Source organism: Lolium rigidum, chromosome 4 (genome assembly GCF_022539505.1).
Source record: "Lolium rigidum isolate FL_2022 chromosome 4, APGP_CSIRO_Lrig_0.1, whole genome shotgun sequence".
In the NCBI taxonomy this organism is placed as follows: domain Eukaryota; kingdom Viridiplantae; phylum Streptophyta; class Magnoliopsida; order Poales; family Poaceae; genus Lolium; species Lolium rigidum.
The window spans coordinates 278074609-278091950 of NC_061511.1; the positions used below are offsets into that span (position 1 = coordinate 278074609).

General features: G+C 43.2%; 2 protein-coding genes across 2 annotated transcripts; one reads left to right on the forward strand and one right to left on the reverse strand.

Moving 5' to 3' along the window:
* The first annotated feature begins 2554 nt into the window (after window positions 1–2554).
* LOC124707834 (lipase-like) lies at window positions 2555–6011 on the forward strand. The gene is made up of 8 exons (XM_047239526.1): window positions 2555–2852; window positions 2982–3076; window positions 3275–3378; window positions 3476–3576; window positions 4261–4361; window positions 4490–4927; window positions 5055–5186; window positions 5411–6011. Exons 1-8 carry the CDS (start codon window positions 2568–2570, stop codon window positions 5568–5570), a joined length of 1416 nt encoding a protein of 471 aa, XP_047095482.1. The 5' UTR covers window positions 2555–2567; the 3' UTR covers window positions 5571–6011.
* Window positions 6012–6949: 938 nt separating this feature from the next.
* Window positions 6950–17342, reverse strand: LOC124707835 (squamosa promoter-binding-like protein 9). The gene is made up of 10 exons (XM_047239527.1): window positions 16675–17342; window positions 15333–15505; window positions 13081–13334; window positions 12867–12941; window positions 12676–12783; window positions 12224–12341; window positions 11418–11553; window positions 9964–10138; window positions 8454–8993; window positions 6950–7320 (listed from the first exon to the last, which is right to left on the reverse strand). The coding sequence occupies exons 1-10, from the start codon at window positions 17328–17330 to the stop codon at window positions 7003–7005; spliced, it is 2553 nt and encodes an 850-aa protein (XP_047095483.1). The 5' UTR covers window positions 17331–17342; the 3' UTR covers window positions 6950–7002.

Sequence of the window (17342 nt, forward strand, 5' to 3'; positions counted from 1 at the left end):
CCCGTTAGTGACTTGATGTAACGGTAGGTCTTCTTTTGTTCGGCGAAATCAGAGACCTTTATTCAACACAAACCAGAACAACTTCACTAACTTGAAGAGTGGTTGCAAGAAAGTCTGGAACACTATCAAGGCAACTACCCATCACCATCAATGTGCAAGCCAACTTGGCAAAAAGATGAGTCGAGACTTTCAAATTCACTGATCGTACAGTATGTTGAATAACAAAGGAATTAAAATTATAATCTAGCTCTCCTACTTCTCAAATAATCAGTGCCACAACCGATCGAGAGTCGTGACGAGCGTTCTAGAGATTCACCATCTCCAGGCAGTAGGTCTCCAACACCAAACTTGGATATCCTCGAAGACGAGCAAAATCACACCACCCCTCAGCGCCAAGGCCTCGGCAATGAGAGGATTTGTCACCCCCTCATAGGGTTTACTCCATGCTCCTAGGAAGGTGGACCTTGATCTTGCAACGCCTCCCGCGCCTCATTTCCAAGCATCAAAGGCTAGACCACCATCAGTCTTTATTTTAACCAAACCTTATTCAGGTGCACGCCATCCATGATTAGGTAGGACCTTTGGCAAATTATTCGGAAGAACCAAGACAGCCCGGGCCTCCGTATCCATCTTCATGGCTTTTGTAGGATTGAAAAAAGCCTCTATCATGTGTCCAGCTATTCCTGGACCTCCATATCGCCCACATTTTAATGATCATCTTTGCGCAGTCAGAGATCGAAAACATTGGATCAAGTGTAATATCTTTGCTCGGTCTGAGACCGAGAAACATTGTAACATTGTGGAACACTAGAGCTTGACACTGATCTTTTTGTCACATTTATCGGTAGAATCAAATTATGATTGTGTTCTTAGACCGATGTGGTAGTTTCGGGTATGTTTGGTTTATTGCCGACGCTGACCCTACCAACTTTCTGGCCCACCCGCAAAATTTGGCTTCCATTTGGACTGCTACGAAAATATTGGTTCGCCCAATCCCACATGTGATTCGCGCAATTCTCGCCAACGCCTGGGGGTGCGTTGTGGACGCACAACCCTTCGCCAAAATATTGGTCATACCTTTATTTTGTTGGGCTAGTTTGGGTTCAAACCAAACACATCCTTCCTCGTCGTGGTAGTGAATTGGGTGACGACAGCGATTTTACCCAATACTCTAAAGCATTATCAACATTAATCCTCATAAAAACTGTAGTACTCCCTCCAAACCGGTTTACAGGGCAATTACGTATTTCGAGAAAAAAAAACTTTGACTACTAATTTAGTCAACAAATATAAGATATATATATATATCATAAAAAATATACTGTTTAAAACTTCTTTTGAATATGAATCCAATGGTATAATTTTTAAGACATAAATCTTATATTTTCTTAACTAAATTTGTAGTAATTGTTTTTCTCAAAAAATGTAATTACCCTGTAAACCGGTATGGAGGGAGTACCAGCATAAGCACGCTCTGATTTGTTAGTTACTCCTCCGTCCTCAAATAAGTGGATATCTAGCTCTAAACTTTGTCCATAAAAGAGTGTACTCCTATCTTTCCAATGCATTTTAATTGCTTCTCTCTCATCACACGGAAATCAAACCTAATAATATTGAGTAAATGTTCTCTGTTTTCTACGTGCACTTGGCTCATTGGGGGTGAAATAATTAAAGATGAGAGATGCATTTTTTCAATGCATTTTTTTCTCCTTTTCATAATTTATCTTAAAAAACCCGCGTATACACTTACTTGTGGACGGATGAAGTACTCCTTATCACGTAAACCCTAACGCTGCGTTCAGGAGTAGTGCCTTTGCCTCACGTGGAGAATTTGGCCTCGTGATGCTCCCGGTTCGTCGAGAAGCTTCTTCCCCACGCCACAGATTTGCAGCCACAACAAGTGGAGGAAATTGGAAACGGCTCCGGTGTCCCGGCCACAAAAAAAGACCCAACAGCAAACGCTCGTCGCTCGGGGTTGGACCCGCCTCTGCCAACCTCATTGGCTAGCAAACTGGGCACCCAATCCGCTCCACGCCGCGGCACCCTGCCGCGTCCACCCCAAAACCCGAGACGACGCCGCCACCAACCACCAACCAACACCTCGACGCCCCCCATGCCATGCTTCCCCACCCAGCGCCCAGCTGCGACCCGAATCACAATTCACATCATCGACCGCACGCGTTTATAAATAGGAAAACCGTATGACTCGTCCCCCAAAGTTAGCCGGAGAAGAAGAGAAGATCGCACCACGCACGCACGCAGCCTCCGTCGACAACGGACCGCGACGTCCCCCTCCGCCTCCGCCTCCGCCTCGGCGAGCGAAAGCAAGCGGCCCGCCAGCGACGGAACCAAGGCAGCCAGGCACATAAAACGGAGCGCGCCCCGGTGCCCCGGAGCCGCAGTCGAGAGCCCTCCTCCTCCTCCTGTTCCTCCTCCTGCGGGGAGACAAGCGGAGGAGCAGGGGAGAAGGGGGGCAAACCGCGGCCACCACCACCGAGCGCGCGCGCGGATTGGCCGCCGCCCCGCCCCCGCGAGGTGACTGGGCCCGCGGAGAGCGGCGGCGGGGGATGGCGAGGTTCATCCTGGGCCTGGTGGAGCTCGGGGTCAGCGCCACCGTGCACCTGCTCTTCGGCTTCTACGTCTTCAGCTCCGCCGTCGCCGCCGACATCTCGCAGGCCGCCGCCGCCTCGGGCTTCCCGCTCCTGCGCCGCCCCGCCACGCCCGCCGCCGTCGAGGCGGGGCTCGTCGACGTCGCCGCCGCCGCCGTGGGGGACGACCACGCGCCCGTCGTGCTCGACGGCTCGCCGCCGCCCATCGTACTCGTCCACGGCATATTCGGCTTCGGCAAGGGGGTACGTGCGTACTTTACCCGTGCCTTTTTTGCGGGCGGGTGTTCGGTGAAATGCCGGCGAGGCGTCCGCCCACGCGTTCCAATTGGCGCCTGCCTGCCTGACTTTTTTCATTGTTTGCTCCGCGCGCAGAGGCTCGGGGGGCTCTCCTACTTCGCCGGCGCCGAGAAGAAGGACGACCGCGTGCTCGTCCCGGATTTGGGCTCGCTCACCAGCATCCACGACAGGTGGGTGGTGGGTCGGAAGAATGACAATTTGGCAAAACTTGGTTCATCATTTGGTGGTTGCGCATTTATTAAACTTTGACGGGTCCCCCTGAATTCGCCGATTACGATTTGGCGTCCGCCCATCGTCCTTACTTTTCAACAAGTTTTTCTTCTATAGTTGGATGGCAACCTAATTGTTGGGGAATCTGATGGCTGCAGGGCGCGCGAGCTCTTCTACTACCTCAAAGGAGGGCAGGTGGACTACGGCCCAGAGCACAGCCAGGTCTACGGGCACGCACGGTTCGGGAGGATCTATGATACAGGTAACTTGATTTCCCGATGAACACAACAGCATCACTACGGCCTTGCATCATGTCAATTTAGAGTTCTGAATCATCTGCGGTTTCTGATCGTTCGCAGGGCATTACCCCGTGTGGGACGAGCACAACCCGGTGCACTTCGTGGGGCACTCGGCCGGCGCGCAGGTCGTGAGGGTGCTGCACCAGATGCTCGCAGATAAGGTACGTGCAGCGAGGGATTTCAGTTTTTACTCGGCAGCAATAGCTCTTTGTCCCGGAGGAGGTCGAATGCTCATGCTTATCTTGCCTTCTAAGGGGCCTTTTCTTGTGACTAGGAGTACTCTTCCAAACCATCCAAAATAGCATCACCGCAATCGCATGAAGTCGGTTAAAGCGCTTTTCTAGGATTGGTCCAAATTATGCTGTTTGCGGTGCGCTTTTGCAGCTATAAAATGAGGCATCTCTGTTTGATTTCGTGTCCTGTCTTGGCTTTAGGCATGTGGAAAAGCTGTTCTTGCTTGTTGCGTTTTTATGCTGGTGGCTTGGAGGCATGCTCTTCTGTTCCAAAACACTATGCATCGTCGTGCATTAGAAATATTCATGCCGCCAAAAAAATACGAAACATTGTAGGGCATATTTTTACTCAATATCAGTGGTACAATAAATTTAGTATTGAACATTCAAATAGAATTAAGGCCATACAGGAGGAACTAGCAATTATGAGGCTTCATTTGACTCATTAGTTGAATTAAACACATTAATGTTGGGGCAAAGGTCACTAAATTTGGGCCATCTAATTCGAAAGTTTCGTGATTATATTATATAGATAACGATGCTACATATCATGACTATGTTGTATCGATATGGGTGCTATAATTCTAACACATTGTTTAATACTAATATCAGGCTTTCCCTGGGCATGATACTTCTGAAGACTGGGTTTTGAGCCTTACTTCCTTGTCAGGCGCGCTTAATGGAACCACGAGAACTTACTTCGATGGCATGCTGTAAGTGTTTCCTTGAAGTCTGACGATTAATGTGATTCCGTATTTTTTACTTTTTGAAAGACATTGTGACTCTATATTTGTTTGTCTCCATACCATTCTCACCATGTCTCGCTTTCTGTTAATTTCAGGGCTGAAGATGGGAGATCCATGAGATCGATTTGTCTTCTTCAGCTATGCCGGCTTGGCGTCATTGTCTATGACTGGCTAGACATTCCTTGGTTGAAGAATTACTACAATTTTGGCTTTGATCACTTCGAAATGTCATGGAGGAAAGTTGGACTCTCTGGTTTAGTTGATCTGCTGCTGGGGAATACCGGTCCATTTTCCTCAGGAGATTGGATTCTCCCTGACCTCACAATCCAAGGATCGCTAAGACTTAACTCTACCTTGAAGACCTTTCCCAATACATTCTACTTCAGTTATGCCACAAAGAGAACGCGAAAGCTATTTGGAATTACAGTACCCTCAAGCGTCCTTGGGGTTCACCCAATGCTCTTTCTCAGAGTTCTCCAGATGTGTATGTGGCGGCACCCTCAAAGTGCACCTCTTCCTTACAAAGGATACAGGTGAAAACATCTGTTACAAGCCAAAATTTATTCATTATACTGCTTATGGTTCCTTCTGTTATCTTGCTAAAATACTTGCAATTCATTTGTTGTCCATGTTCTTAATATACTTTCTGATGATACTCAGGGATGAAGATTGGGAAGATAATGATGGGGCTTTGAACACGATTTCCATGACGCACCCTCGCATTCCAGTAGAGCACCCTAACCGTTTTGTAGTAGATGATTCTGACTGCCATCCTTTGCAGCCTGGGATATGGTTAGTACCACATTTCTGAAGCTTGTTTTAAATTCCTTGATGGAACTGGATAGATTCCAGTTCTCTTAAGTCATAAAAATACACTTGTGCATAACTTTGTTGATCAACAATACTAGGCAAATTCCATACCGGATTCAAATGGACAGTAAACTGGGTGGCACTGTAAAGATAGCACAAACTTTGTGCTTTGTTCACGTAAAACTGATTGCTCCATTGATTTGCAGGTACTACAAGATCATTGAAGGTGATCACATCCTTTTCATTGTAAATCGAGAAAGAGCTGGGGTGCAGTTTGATTTGCTATATGATAGCATTTTCCAGCGCTGCAGAAAGCATGCATTTAGGAAAAGCCCCCCAACCATGCCAAACGAAACAAGTCAATAGAAGATTACACCCTAAGCATTCTAGGTAGTAGTGAGCAAGAAACAAGGTGGCCACGGCGCTTTTTCCGCTTCTCTTCATCTCCGGCCCCCATGCATGTAGATGTAACATCCACACTGTAAACTGTAAATGTTATTGTCCATTTGATCAAATGGCATACTTGATTTTGCCGGCTCTTGGAAGGAGGGGTGTTGCAGCTTTGCTCTTTGCTGCCCTTACAACACAATGCATAGAATGAAGCTTGTAACTGAGCAGGAGGTTACAGATCAACACCAGATGTCCATGACCTTAATGGGACTTATTGAGATTAACTCACATGTATCCTGATATGGTTGTACATATTATGGATTGTCTCAATGGATCAACTTTGTATTGGCACTTTGCAATGATCTTGATGAAAGAACTGCCCTATGAATCTATTATTTTGGGTAGTTTATTACTGAATTTGGTACAGCTATTATCGGGGTTGGATATTTGGAGTATGCTTACCAAATCGATCTATAGAATCGATGGTTGTTGCCTTGTCATCATATGCCAGTACCAACAGAACACCAACTGCATTATTTTCTTGTGATCGTGTGTTGCAAGTTCTCGACGCCTGGACTGTCGTTTTCCGCTGCTGTTGTTTGGTCTCCACTTCGTAGTTCCAGATTGTGCCAGTGTGATACAGTGACAGCTTAAGAACTTGCTGAGTATTTGATTTCACAGCTGCTACTATCCTTCATCGATGATATTAACCATGTGGGTGCATGAGTGGAGACGTGGAGTAAGGAACACGTAAAACACACTTCCCAAGTTCCAATACATTTATCCTTTTGCTTTAACGAGTTTTTTTTTAATTTCTTTAACGAGATTTCCAAGGCGGGTTCATGTAGAAAAACAGTCCATGTTCCCGGCGAAAGCTGCCATCATGGATCGGTAGATGTATCCACCATTTCCTCTGTCCTGGCATCTCCTCTTTCTGTAACATTTATGTGCATAACAGAGCATTGCGTCTCTGCAACCATCAACCTGAAGTGATGCTAGAAACAGAATCCGTGCACCATGATGTATAATGTAAGATGCTAATTATTTTCAGATGCATAATCATGGTCCCCACCAGATGACTCTCCTGACCCGGGATTTGGAAAAATGTTCAGGTTAGATATAGATCAGTTAAGCTTCCCACTTATCCAACAACTGTACATGATAATAGAAAATGTGAAACCCGATCTTTTTATTCACTCGGCCCTTCAAACCTTTTCATACACCTGGTAGTTGAGAACTCCAGGCATCTATGTCAGAGTTCCTAACAAAAAGATGCAGGTCTGCATTGCCCAATGGTGGAAAAGGCATTTGATCACAGATACAAACAAGCTATGCCTCGATGGAATGGTGTGTTCATATGGTACAGGCGAAAGCAAGAGCAAGAAAAATTAGTCTAACCTAACATCAACTATGGTGGGCAGTCGCTAAACAAGTACCTCTTTACTGGAGCTGCAAGAACCCCTACTCTATCTGGGTGGAAGACTGCAACACAGGCCGTGAAGCACAATACAGCAGCGACTACCATAGTCGTGACAAGTCGCATTCTCATGGCACCACCTGGCATAGAAGCAACCGAAGCAGGATTGAGCCATCGAATATTCATCTCAGGGCGGCAGCATTGCCTAGGTGACACAGCCTTATTAGTCACAAGTGGCACACTTTCTTCCTCCTCACACTCAACATTTGTCGGAGAGTGCAAACTAAACTCACTGCTGGCACCAACATTCTGCAAGAGATTACAGAACATATATAATAGTTTAGTTCACATGTAGAATGACTGAACACATGATCATAAATGCAATAATAATGTGCCGCCGCTTTCATAAAGCAGAAGTTACTCGACCATGACAACCCTAGGGTCCACTCGACAGAATTGGTTTGTTGAGTGGACCCTAGGAGATGTCATGTTGTGTTGCCAAATTGAATGACTGCTGCTAGCTCACGTTGATACATGATACATAATTGGTAAAATGCATGAGCTCTTCAACCATAGTCTAGATTTAAGCTATTCTACATGACATCTTGTTCAACAACCGACATAGACAGACATGAGCTGATTTTTTGAAAATAGGACACCTTTATACCTAGAAATTTGTTTAAGAACTGTGGTCAGTATTACAATTTCCACTGATTTCTGTAGTACTGACTACTGAGCAAGTGACCATGATTTGCATGTTTGTAGCACACAATGGTAATGAGCCGATGGTTACATTTACAGGCAAAATAGGTATTTTTAACTATCATTAGAACTCATTTCATGATAATGTTTCCGACTCACTATGCTTATCAAAATGCAAAATCAACTAACCTAATGTAAAGCACATACATACGGAAATTCTGGCATTAGCAAAGTTTCAGAGGTTAAGAAAATTCATCTTCTTCCCTCAAAGAAAAATAACATTCAGCTTCAAAGTAAAAAAGATCGCATCAGGAGATCAACTCTGAAGTGTCTGAACAAGCACGTGGCACTTAGAGCATATTGATCAGTCATGATTATATTTCTCTTAACCATATTTTTAAGGCGGCAAGGCTTTCCACCCCCTCTCTGACGCCTAATCGGGCGTCTAAGCGCCTAAACCGGGCAAATTTCCAAGGCACTGCCAAGGGCGCCTTGTCGCCTAACTGTCCTAAGGCGGACGCCTTAAAAACCAAGCTCTTATGAACCTATATCAAGCAAGGTGTGAACCAGGCTCACTACAAGGATTGTGTATGCCAGTACCATATTGCGAGTACTGTGAAATTTCCAGCAATATCATGACTAATTCAGAGATGCTGATATGAAAAGGTGCACCCACGATGAAGCATATCATGACTATTATAATACTCACTAGTATTAACTTGCAACACGACAGAACTTACTTCTTTACCAAGTGGCACAGAGGTGCCCCAGTTTGGCTGGTTTGAAGTAATGTCACCACGCAACGCTGTTTCAAGCTGTGTTTCCTTGTTCTGTTGAGCTCTGTGATTGAGAATGTTTCGGGCATGTCTTAAATATCCAAGAAATGTTGTGACGTGACGTTCCAACTTTCCCCTTTCCAGGTTCGAAAGAATCTCAGACCCTATGATGTTCTCTGATGACTGTACAACTATTTCCAGAACATTGATAAAATTGTTCTGTATCAAGAACTTCAACACACATATCCATCTCTTGATATTTGTTTTACTCAGCAAATTTTTAAATTCGTCTGGAGAAGGCTTCCTTATTAGCCACCCAATCTCTATCAGAAATCCCGACATTGCAGTTTGTTGAAGTTCCCGATGTTCAGGGTCAGAAGTAGCAACCTTGTGCTTGTGAGAAAAACCACAAAGAGCATCTTGTATCCTCTCTAGTTCAAAACATAACTGTTTACTACCGAAAAGGATAGGGACAAAATTTGATAGCCCAAACACGTTTTCCACCTGTAGAAGGAAAAAACCACAGAACTGGATCAACAAACAAAATATACAACTACATCAAGTGTGGGAGAATGACACTGTAATCTGAAGTTTCATCCAGTTAGATGATTGTTAACAGTTGTAATAAAGACTGTGCAATTGGAACCGCTTAAAAACTGCAAAGACCATAAAAAGAATGAAATGAAAATTTGTCTTCTTTTAATTATATTAATTCAAGGTGTAATTACGATGTGGTTTCTACACACCCATATTTGTTAACGACCATAATAATAGTAGCTCACTATGCAGTTTCGGTATGCCAAACAAGACTGCATCGTCTTTGCCGAAATTCTTCCAAAATATACCAATGCCTTATGTGTAACTGTATGTACTGTGTATCTTTATCACACAAGTGTGCATAAGCATGAACCATGAATCCCCGTTATGCACTTATTTTGATACAGTTTTCCATCGCCTAGTACTATGTAATAAACATATATTGTCAAACAAGTATGTTATGCTTGTGTTTTTGCAAAGTGGGCACCTACGATCCTACTTTTGCAGAGAATATTGCAAGTGCATATATTCTAATATGTTCAGCATCAATGATGTTGTTTTTCACTTCTGAAGTGCACGAACAAAAGTTGAATATGAGCTGAAGCTGTATGCTGTAGAGTGGCATGTCTCTAAGTATTGATGTGCTACTTACGAACCCATACAAAAACGCACACCTTAAGCCTCCTAGGCAAGTTCTCTGCTAATTTGGTACAATCCTTCAGGCAGATCATGGGAAGAATGCAAAAGTACAACATAAGTTCATGCACATTAATCACTGTCTATGTAGGACTGCCAGGGCATCAAAACAATCTAATGCCCGACATATGCGTATCCCAGATTACTAGATGGGTGTCACTAGAAAAAAAAAATGTAGATTACTATGTACCAGACTCTAGAAGAAATTTGCTCAGTTTCATTAAAGGCAATGTTTACTTACTTCCACAAAACCAGGTCCATGGTTATCTGGCTTTGTTTGAGTGATGTTTATCTGGAAAAATTCGTGTTGAGGATCAAGTGTAGGATCACCACTTTTCACGCAAGCTAAGGTCTCACGAGATGTTAAACGGCAACAATCATGCTTCAAGTACTCTCCATCAAACGACAGAAGTGATCTGCACGAGAACATAAATTAAATTAAATGGGGATCAACCACCCATGGAGCATTACAAAACCCATAGCAAAAGTACAAAAAATTGCCATCTAGAAAGAGCTTATCTACAAGAACTAATGTGCTCATCCTGTTGACTGCCAAATATAAACTACTAGTGCACAGATTTAAGTTTATAAGAAGGAAACAAAATCCATCTATCGGCCGTTAAGGTTCTTAAAGTGTAATAATAGAAGGAATTGCCCATATCCACCAGCGTTCTCTAGGTGATCAACAATGAATAGAAGACATCTCAAAAAAAAAATTGAACAGAAGAGCAGTTAAATAATTTATATGACTTTGACTGGAAAAACCAGGCTAGCACTGCACATTTGGAGTCATTCTAAAAAATGAAAATTGACATTTCTAAAGCCAACATCAAGTCATCAACTGCATCACATAACCCTATCCTGATCTGTAAAAGTTGGGTTGTTTTCTCCACGGGAAGAAAAGCTTCACAACTGTATACTTCCATGTCTCTTAGAGAATTATTTTTGTAGAAGCTAAGGTCAAATTTCATCAAGTAGACACTGGAGATAGGGATGAAAGTGGAGCGGAAAATTTCCAACTTTTCGTGGAAAAACGGAAACAGAATTGCGCAAAATGGAAACAGAATTTTTTTAGCGGAAATGGAAACAAAACAAGGTTTTCCAGCGGAAACAGACGCGGAAACCAGCTAATATGGAATTTCTGTTTTAGGTTTTGTGTGCATGGCCCACTCCAACATGCTCATTACATGACCTTGTCAAGCCTAACTTCCAAAGCGGATACTCCCAAAATTGGCGACAATGTAATCGATTTATGCATTCCTGGAGTTTTCCATGGTTTGACCTTCCCGTATTAAATAGCAAATCAGGGACCATGCTAGAATTACAGAACAACTTTGTTGGATTGCTTGAATGCTTGAGATTTTTTCAAATGATTCAAGTGTTCCCATGGTTCCGTCCAATATCTGCATCGCTCCGTCTATTTTCGACAATATCTGTTTCTGTTTTTGTTTCCGGAGTTTCTGTATTTGGTTTTGCTTCCGCGAAAAAAATATGAAAACAAATTTGGCGCGACTCAGTTCCGTCCGTTTTCATCCCCTAACTCGAGAGTACACATCACAAATTGTTGACAAGAGATGCTATGTTTTAAACATAGACATTCAATAGAAGTTTTCAAACAAGAGATGTGGTACCACATGATAGGAAACAGCCAGCAGAAATCAGCCAAACACCACAATGTGCAAGGGCATGTCATACCTGAATTTAGGCTGATCAAGAGAACTTCCACAAACAAGGAGTTCAATTGGTTTTCCTGCTTCAAACCACGCTGGATGAACATAATGGATCCTGGGGGCTTGTACCTCTAATCTGGTACTCATCAACGTGGCTCCATCTTAAGTACAAACATTACGATCCTCGGTTAACAATCAGGTACTTCCGTAATAAAAGGCTAAAAACAAAAAGGTGCCATAATATGTAGTTCTATGCGGTTAAATGACAATAGTTCACGTGCTAATTACGAAAAGCTCAAATGTGTTAACACTTCATGATTATTTGTACACATTAAAACTATGCATGTCAGTGGAATGAGACCAGGATCCTTGCATCGAACAACTGAAAAAACAAGGGGTTATCTATTCATGAGAGAATTCTTTTAGGCATATAAAATTCAAAGACACTGCAACTTGTCGTAGCACATGCAAATAGTGTTAGCTTTTGAGAGTATATTTGGAACTTTAACCAGTACTTATAGCTGTGAGTCTGTGATCAGTGGCAGAGTCTAGTGAGGCTATTTTTAGCATGGTCTAGAGTAGCACAACTTCAAAACATAATTAGTAGTCCAGCAAAAGGGGCTAATGCAGTCTTTTCTCCGTGAGTCATTGTTAAAGTGTAAATTCCTATAACTGTATGCAATCAGCAAGGAGAGAGTACTTAAGAATTATACAGAACTATAAATTCCTAAAACTGATACGTTGTGTACGGACAATTTAGTTCAAGAAGTATACAGAATCAATATGGTCAGTGTCCTTGTGTTATGGAATTGCAAATTACATGGCACACACCTTTCAACACTTGAAATATTGTGTTATTGACATGAACAAAGAAGGCCCCTTTACCCAAAAGAAGACTGCTTGGAGCATTTACCAAGTCCCTGACAAGATTTGCTGCATCTTCTGATAACTGAAATGAAAATGCAGATACACATTAATGAAATGTTGGTAAAGGTCAAAAAGGTTATGATGTAATAAAAAAAATTCACAGCAAGCTGAATCATTTCATTTTAAGTTGTCACGCTAGGTAAACTTTGACTTTGCACAAGCCATAGAGGCATCAATTTTGGACCAGAGGTAGTACTATAATTAGCAATTGGTGTAACTGTTTGTCTGTTGCACAGAACGAAATTATCTTAAACCAAATCATGATAGTGTATCTTTATTTGGATGCATCTAAAAGCTGTGTTCATTTAGATCGGAGAAATTGGTGGTTTGGATTTAACAGATTCGCAGATTCACACCTTGTCCCACATATGCTGTGGCATCGCAATAAATACAGTTAGTATTGTACAACCAGGACGAATGTAGCCCTCCAGCTCAACAGGCATGCTAGATAACCACTCAAATATCTGCATATAAAGTGTAGCATTGAGTTAGAACAATTTTTTTGACCTGCAAATACCATCCATACACGCTATACCCAGTTACATACTTGGTTCCGTAGACGCCGAGGAAATTCTGCAGGATTCCAGTCGTACAACTTGAACGAAATACGTCCTGTGGGGCACTAGAATGATGATACAATATTACTACAAGCATTAGGGAGGAAAGGAGAAGGTTCCACCAAACTAAAAGAAAATAATATTGATATTTCAGAACAATCCCAGCGAAATAAATAAAACGAATTTGTATGGGGAAAAACTTACTGATGATGAATAAGTACTCTTGGTGTCATGCACTGGAGAATTGTTAAGTTTGGCATTTTCATGTTTTGTACCAATGCAGGCTTCAACAGACGCTGCAAAAGTCACTATGCTTTTACTTTGGTCATTTTGCAAGCTGGATTGTGTACAGGTTGGAGAACTAAGCATATCTTCAGATCCCACCGGTGTTTCTCTGTCTATTACGTTGTTGCTGAGAATAGTCTCGAGTATGTTGCAGGTAGCACCATCTATATCCTCTGTATAACAAAAGATATAAACATAAATGTTCCAGATTAGATAGCACAAACTCTCTGAGTACATGAGAAGGAATATTTAAAAGAGCGCTGAACAGAAACAAATGCATTTAACAAATATCCCCAGTAACAAGCATAGATACAGATATTGCTGCTACTTGGGCTCAATTGTATCAAACCTAAATTCCCAGATGATGTTAGATGCTCTAAACCATGATTTTTGAGTCGTGACTGAAAAGTGAGTCGCCAAGGCCGCGACTCAGTGTATAGTCCACCAAAGTCGCTGTATAGTCACGAGTCGCCGTGATTTTTGGAAAACAACTCGGCGACTATACAACGACTATTCAGCGACTATACAGCAACTCAAAAACCATGCTCTAAACGGATGTGCTAGAGGGTGTTTAGCTTGTCATATTTCACTTTGAGTGTTCTTTTTTTCTTTGGATCATGTGGATCCATTGCTATAAAAAATAAATTAATGTTAATATATTTTTGGTGGGGCCCTTCCCTGCTATTTCCACAAAATAGAAGGTTCGCACAATTGATTAGGTATTAGAAAAAAAGGAAATAAAACGAGGCCAGTGTTTTGATCAAGTGGGGCTCTATAGATTTGCTAGGGGTTATGCTTAATGGTAAGGCTCAATGGTAGAAATCTGTGAAATGTTATTCAGAACATAAGCTGCCTTTGCAGACTGAAAAATGGGTGACCAAGAATTTGAACAATATTGGATATTTATAGGTGAGGGAGAAGAGTTAGGATAGGTACAAAAAAAAAGCATTGCTTAATGGTAATAGCATGTTCCAGCCCCATTATAGATGTATCAAACCTAAATTCCCTGACGATGTTAGATGCTCTAAACAGACGTGCTAGAGGGTGTATAGCTTGTCATATTTCACTTCGAGTGTTCTTTTTCTTTGGATCATGTGGATCCATTGCTATAAATAAAACTTTTTAATGTTAATGTATTTTCGGTGGGGCTCTTCCCTACTATTTCCACAAAATAGAAGGTTTGCATAATCGAGTAGGCATTAGAAAAAAATGGAAATAAAACAAGGCCAGTGTTTTGATCAAGTGAGGCTCTATAGATTTGCTAGGGGTTATGCTTAATGGTAAGGCTCAATGCTAGAAATCTGTGAAATGTTATTCAGAACATAAGCTTAAGCTGTCTTTGCAGACTGAAAAATGGGTGACCAAGAATTTGAACGATATTGAGATATTTGTAGGTGAGGGAGAAGAGTTAGGATGGGTACAAAAAAAAGTAAGCATTGCTTAATGGTAATAGCATGTTCCAGTCCCATTATAGATGCATCTCACCTTAAACAATCTAACCTAATCTCAAAGATTTACCTAACTAATAGAAATAATCCATTTTTTTCTAACAACAAAATGCATATCCATATTTAGTTGAAGCTGATTAAGGCCAGCTGCCTAATACTTCCTTCATCCTGACTGCTGCCCCCTAGGCTGGGCGTAACACTTTGTCCTCCTGGACAAGCAGCACATTCACGAGAGCTGGAAAGTGATGGTCAGGGCAAAAGTTGTACGAATACAATTCCGGTTTGCCAAATTTGCTAAGGTTGCTGCATGGTCTTGGTTGTTAGTTGTTACAGACTTGATGCCTTGTTGACTAACAAAATTTCAATGGAAGCTGCTCAAACCAGTATTTGAAACATTTAAGGAACATTAAGAATATTGTTACATCCATAGTGGTAACTGATTTACTCCAACGTCAATTGAAACATTTAAGCATGTAAACTATCAATAACACGTGTATCCAAAATAAATACTGAGCAACACTAGCTTTAGAAATAAGCCCATGTTCCCCAGATATTACATGATTCTGGACAATAGGCACATCTAAGGGCAGAGCAGTAAACCCTGAGCTTCTACTTCAAACATGAATGTCTTCTACCAGAGCAACTACAATAAGATTTTAAGCCGAGCTGGCTAAATAGGCAGAAATTTGCCTGAAAAAGCTGAAAATGTTATTCTTATCTTACCTTCTCTTAGTTCACCACCACCACTGCCATCCGCTGACAAATCCAATTGTTCATCGGTTTCTTTCTCCAATGTGTCTTTTGAATCAGGTTTTCTTCGTCTTCTTTTGTTGTGCCGCTCCAGCTTTCTTCTACAGCTCCTTTTGTCATCATCAAAATCTAATAACACATGGAACCTGCAAAAGAACTATGTTCAGAGAGAGAGAGAGAGAGAGAGAGAGAGAGAGAGAGAGAGAGAGAGAGAGAGAAGAATAGTCACCAATAGATTGTTTGGGCAAGTAATCGTTGTTACATGTCAAAGGCAAAGAATTAACTAGACTCTAAAACAGTGCTCAAAAGGGTTACGTAAACAGGAGCAGAGGCATTGGTATTTGCAGTACTTGTGATAAATGGCTAACATAGTAATGGTAAAGCCATATGCAAAATTAGAGGCGCCCTTCCAGATTGCACCTCTGTTATAAAAATTAACTAGGCTCATAAATAAAGTTGTATCATAATTATAACTACATATTCGTTGCAAAGTTCAATGAACATTATGAACATACTAACTTGAAACCACCTCTTGGTGGAGTTGTAAGTATACGACTCCACCCACCAGGGTCCAAATCCGAGAGCCCACATTTTTGCTCACACAATTGTGCCTTGGTGGGAACTTCATGGGATCGCAGATGTATTACGACGGCGCTAACCAATGGGTGTGCTTGAAAACACACTCGCATATGGTGTGCATGGGTGGTGGTATACCATGTGATTGCAAAAGAATTAACCATACTAACTCTACTAAAAAATGGAGTGTATCTGTAACTTTACGTGAGTTCCAACCGACCTAGATAGCCTCCACCAGGATGCCTGGACCCCAGATCCAAATGAAAAATCCATAACAGGCAACTCCGAAAGATTTAGGCAATGTTGCTTTCAACTGAACCTCGCCATTTCAATGTAGGGTGCTCGTACATCAAATATAGCATGTCCTCAACTAGTATTAGTATGGTCTACTAGAAGAAACAGAATTCTCTAACACGGTCGCTGGTGGTTTTCACATGATTCTACAAAAGTTGTGATGCAAACGTCTTCTCTAAATTAGCTTAAGTCAAATAAACATAATAACTGTTTAAATGTTGAAGAACAGATGCAGAGTTTTTTCCTGTCCATAACAAATGATCAATAGTTAAATAACGGAAATCGGTAACGGTAATCTAGCATTTAAGGTCGTACCGGATAGCTACAATTCAGCGCGGCAGTAACGGTTGCGCTTCGAGAAATTACTTGTCTATCCTAGTGATAACAACAGTGGGTCATCTACAAAGCCTATACAGCAATGAGAAGGCGGGAAACAGTGGCTTACTTGCCGCACTGCTGGCAGTACCGCTTCTGGACGCCGTCGAGCATGACGGCGGAAGCGTGCGCGCAGCGCAGGCACACCCGGTGCCGCTTGTGGTACCCTTTCAGCTCCCGTATGTCGGCCTCGCAGCCAGGCACCTGGCACCTCATCTCTGCCCCTCCCCCACGGCCAGCCGCTCCAGTACCATTGCCACTTCTGGGGGCAGCCCCGCTGCCGCGGCTGGGGGCGGCCCTGGACCTCTTCCGCGGGCCGGCCAGCATCTCCGCGGCGACCTCCTCGACCTCCGCGGCGGCGGCCATCTCGTCCAGCTCGGGGCACGCGCACGGCACGATCCCCGCCAGGTAGTTCGGGCACACCAGCCGCGGGTCCCGCTTCCTCACGCCGCGCCTGCTTCCCCCGGCCACAGCAGGTGGCGGCGGAGGGGGGTGTGGTGCCGGCTCCGCGTCCGCGTGCGGTGGATGCAGCGGAGCCAGGGTAGGGAACGGCGCCGCCTCGGCGGGATCGGCCTCGGCGTCGGCCCCGAGGGGGGTATCCCACGGGAGGACCAGGGAGTCGTCGTTCTCGATGGCGAAGTTGAGGAGGTTGTCCCAGTCCCACAGAGGCCCGCCCACGTCGGCATCCGCCGCCGCGCCGCCTCCGCCGGAGTCGGAGGCGTCCATTTCCCTCCCCGG

Coding starts and splice junctions, on each gene's coding strand:
- LOC124707834 (XM_047239526.1), top strand. CDS start 2,568: ATGGCGAGGTTCATCCTGGGCCTGGTGGAGCTCGGGGTCAGCGCCACC. Junction 2,853..2,981: donor TATTCGGCTTCGGCAAGGGG/GTACGTGCGTAC, acceptor CTCCGCGCGCAG/AGGCTCGGGGGGCTCTCCTA. Junction 5,187..5,410: donor CCTTTGCAGCCTGGGATATG/GTTAGTACCACA, acceptor ATTGATTTGCAG/GTACTACAAGATCATTGAAG.
- LOC124707835 (XM_047239527.1), bottom strand. CDS start 17,330: ATGGACGCCTCCGACTCCGGCGGAGGCGGCGCGGCGGCGGATGCCGAC. Junction 12,784..12,866: donor CTCGGCGTCTACGGAACCAA/GTATGTAACTGG, acceptor CTTTATATGCAG/ATATTTGAGTGGTTATCTAG. Junction 8,994..9,963: donor ATGGACCTGGTTTTGTGGAA/GTAAGTAAACAT, acceptor TTCCTTCTACAG/GTGGAAAACGTGTTTGGGCT.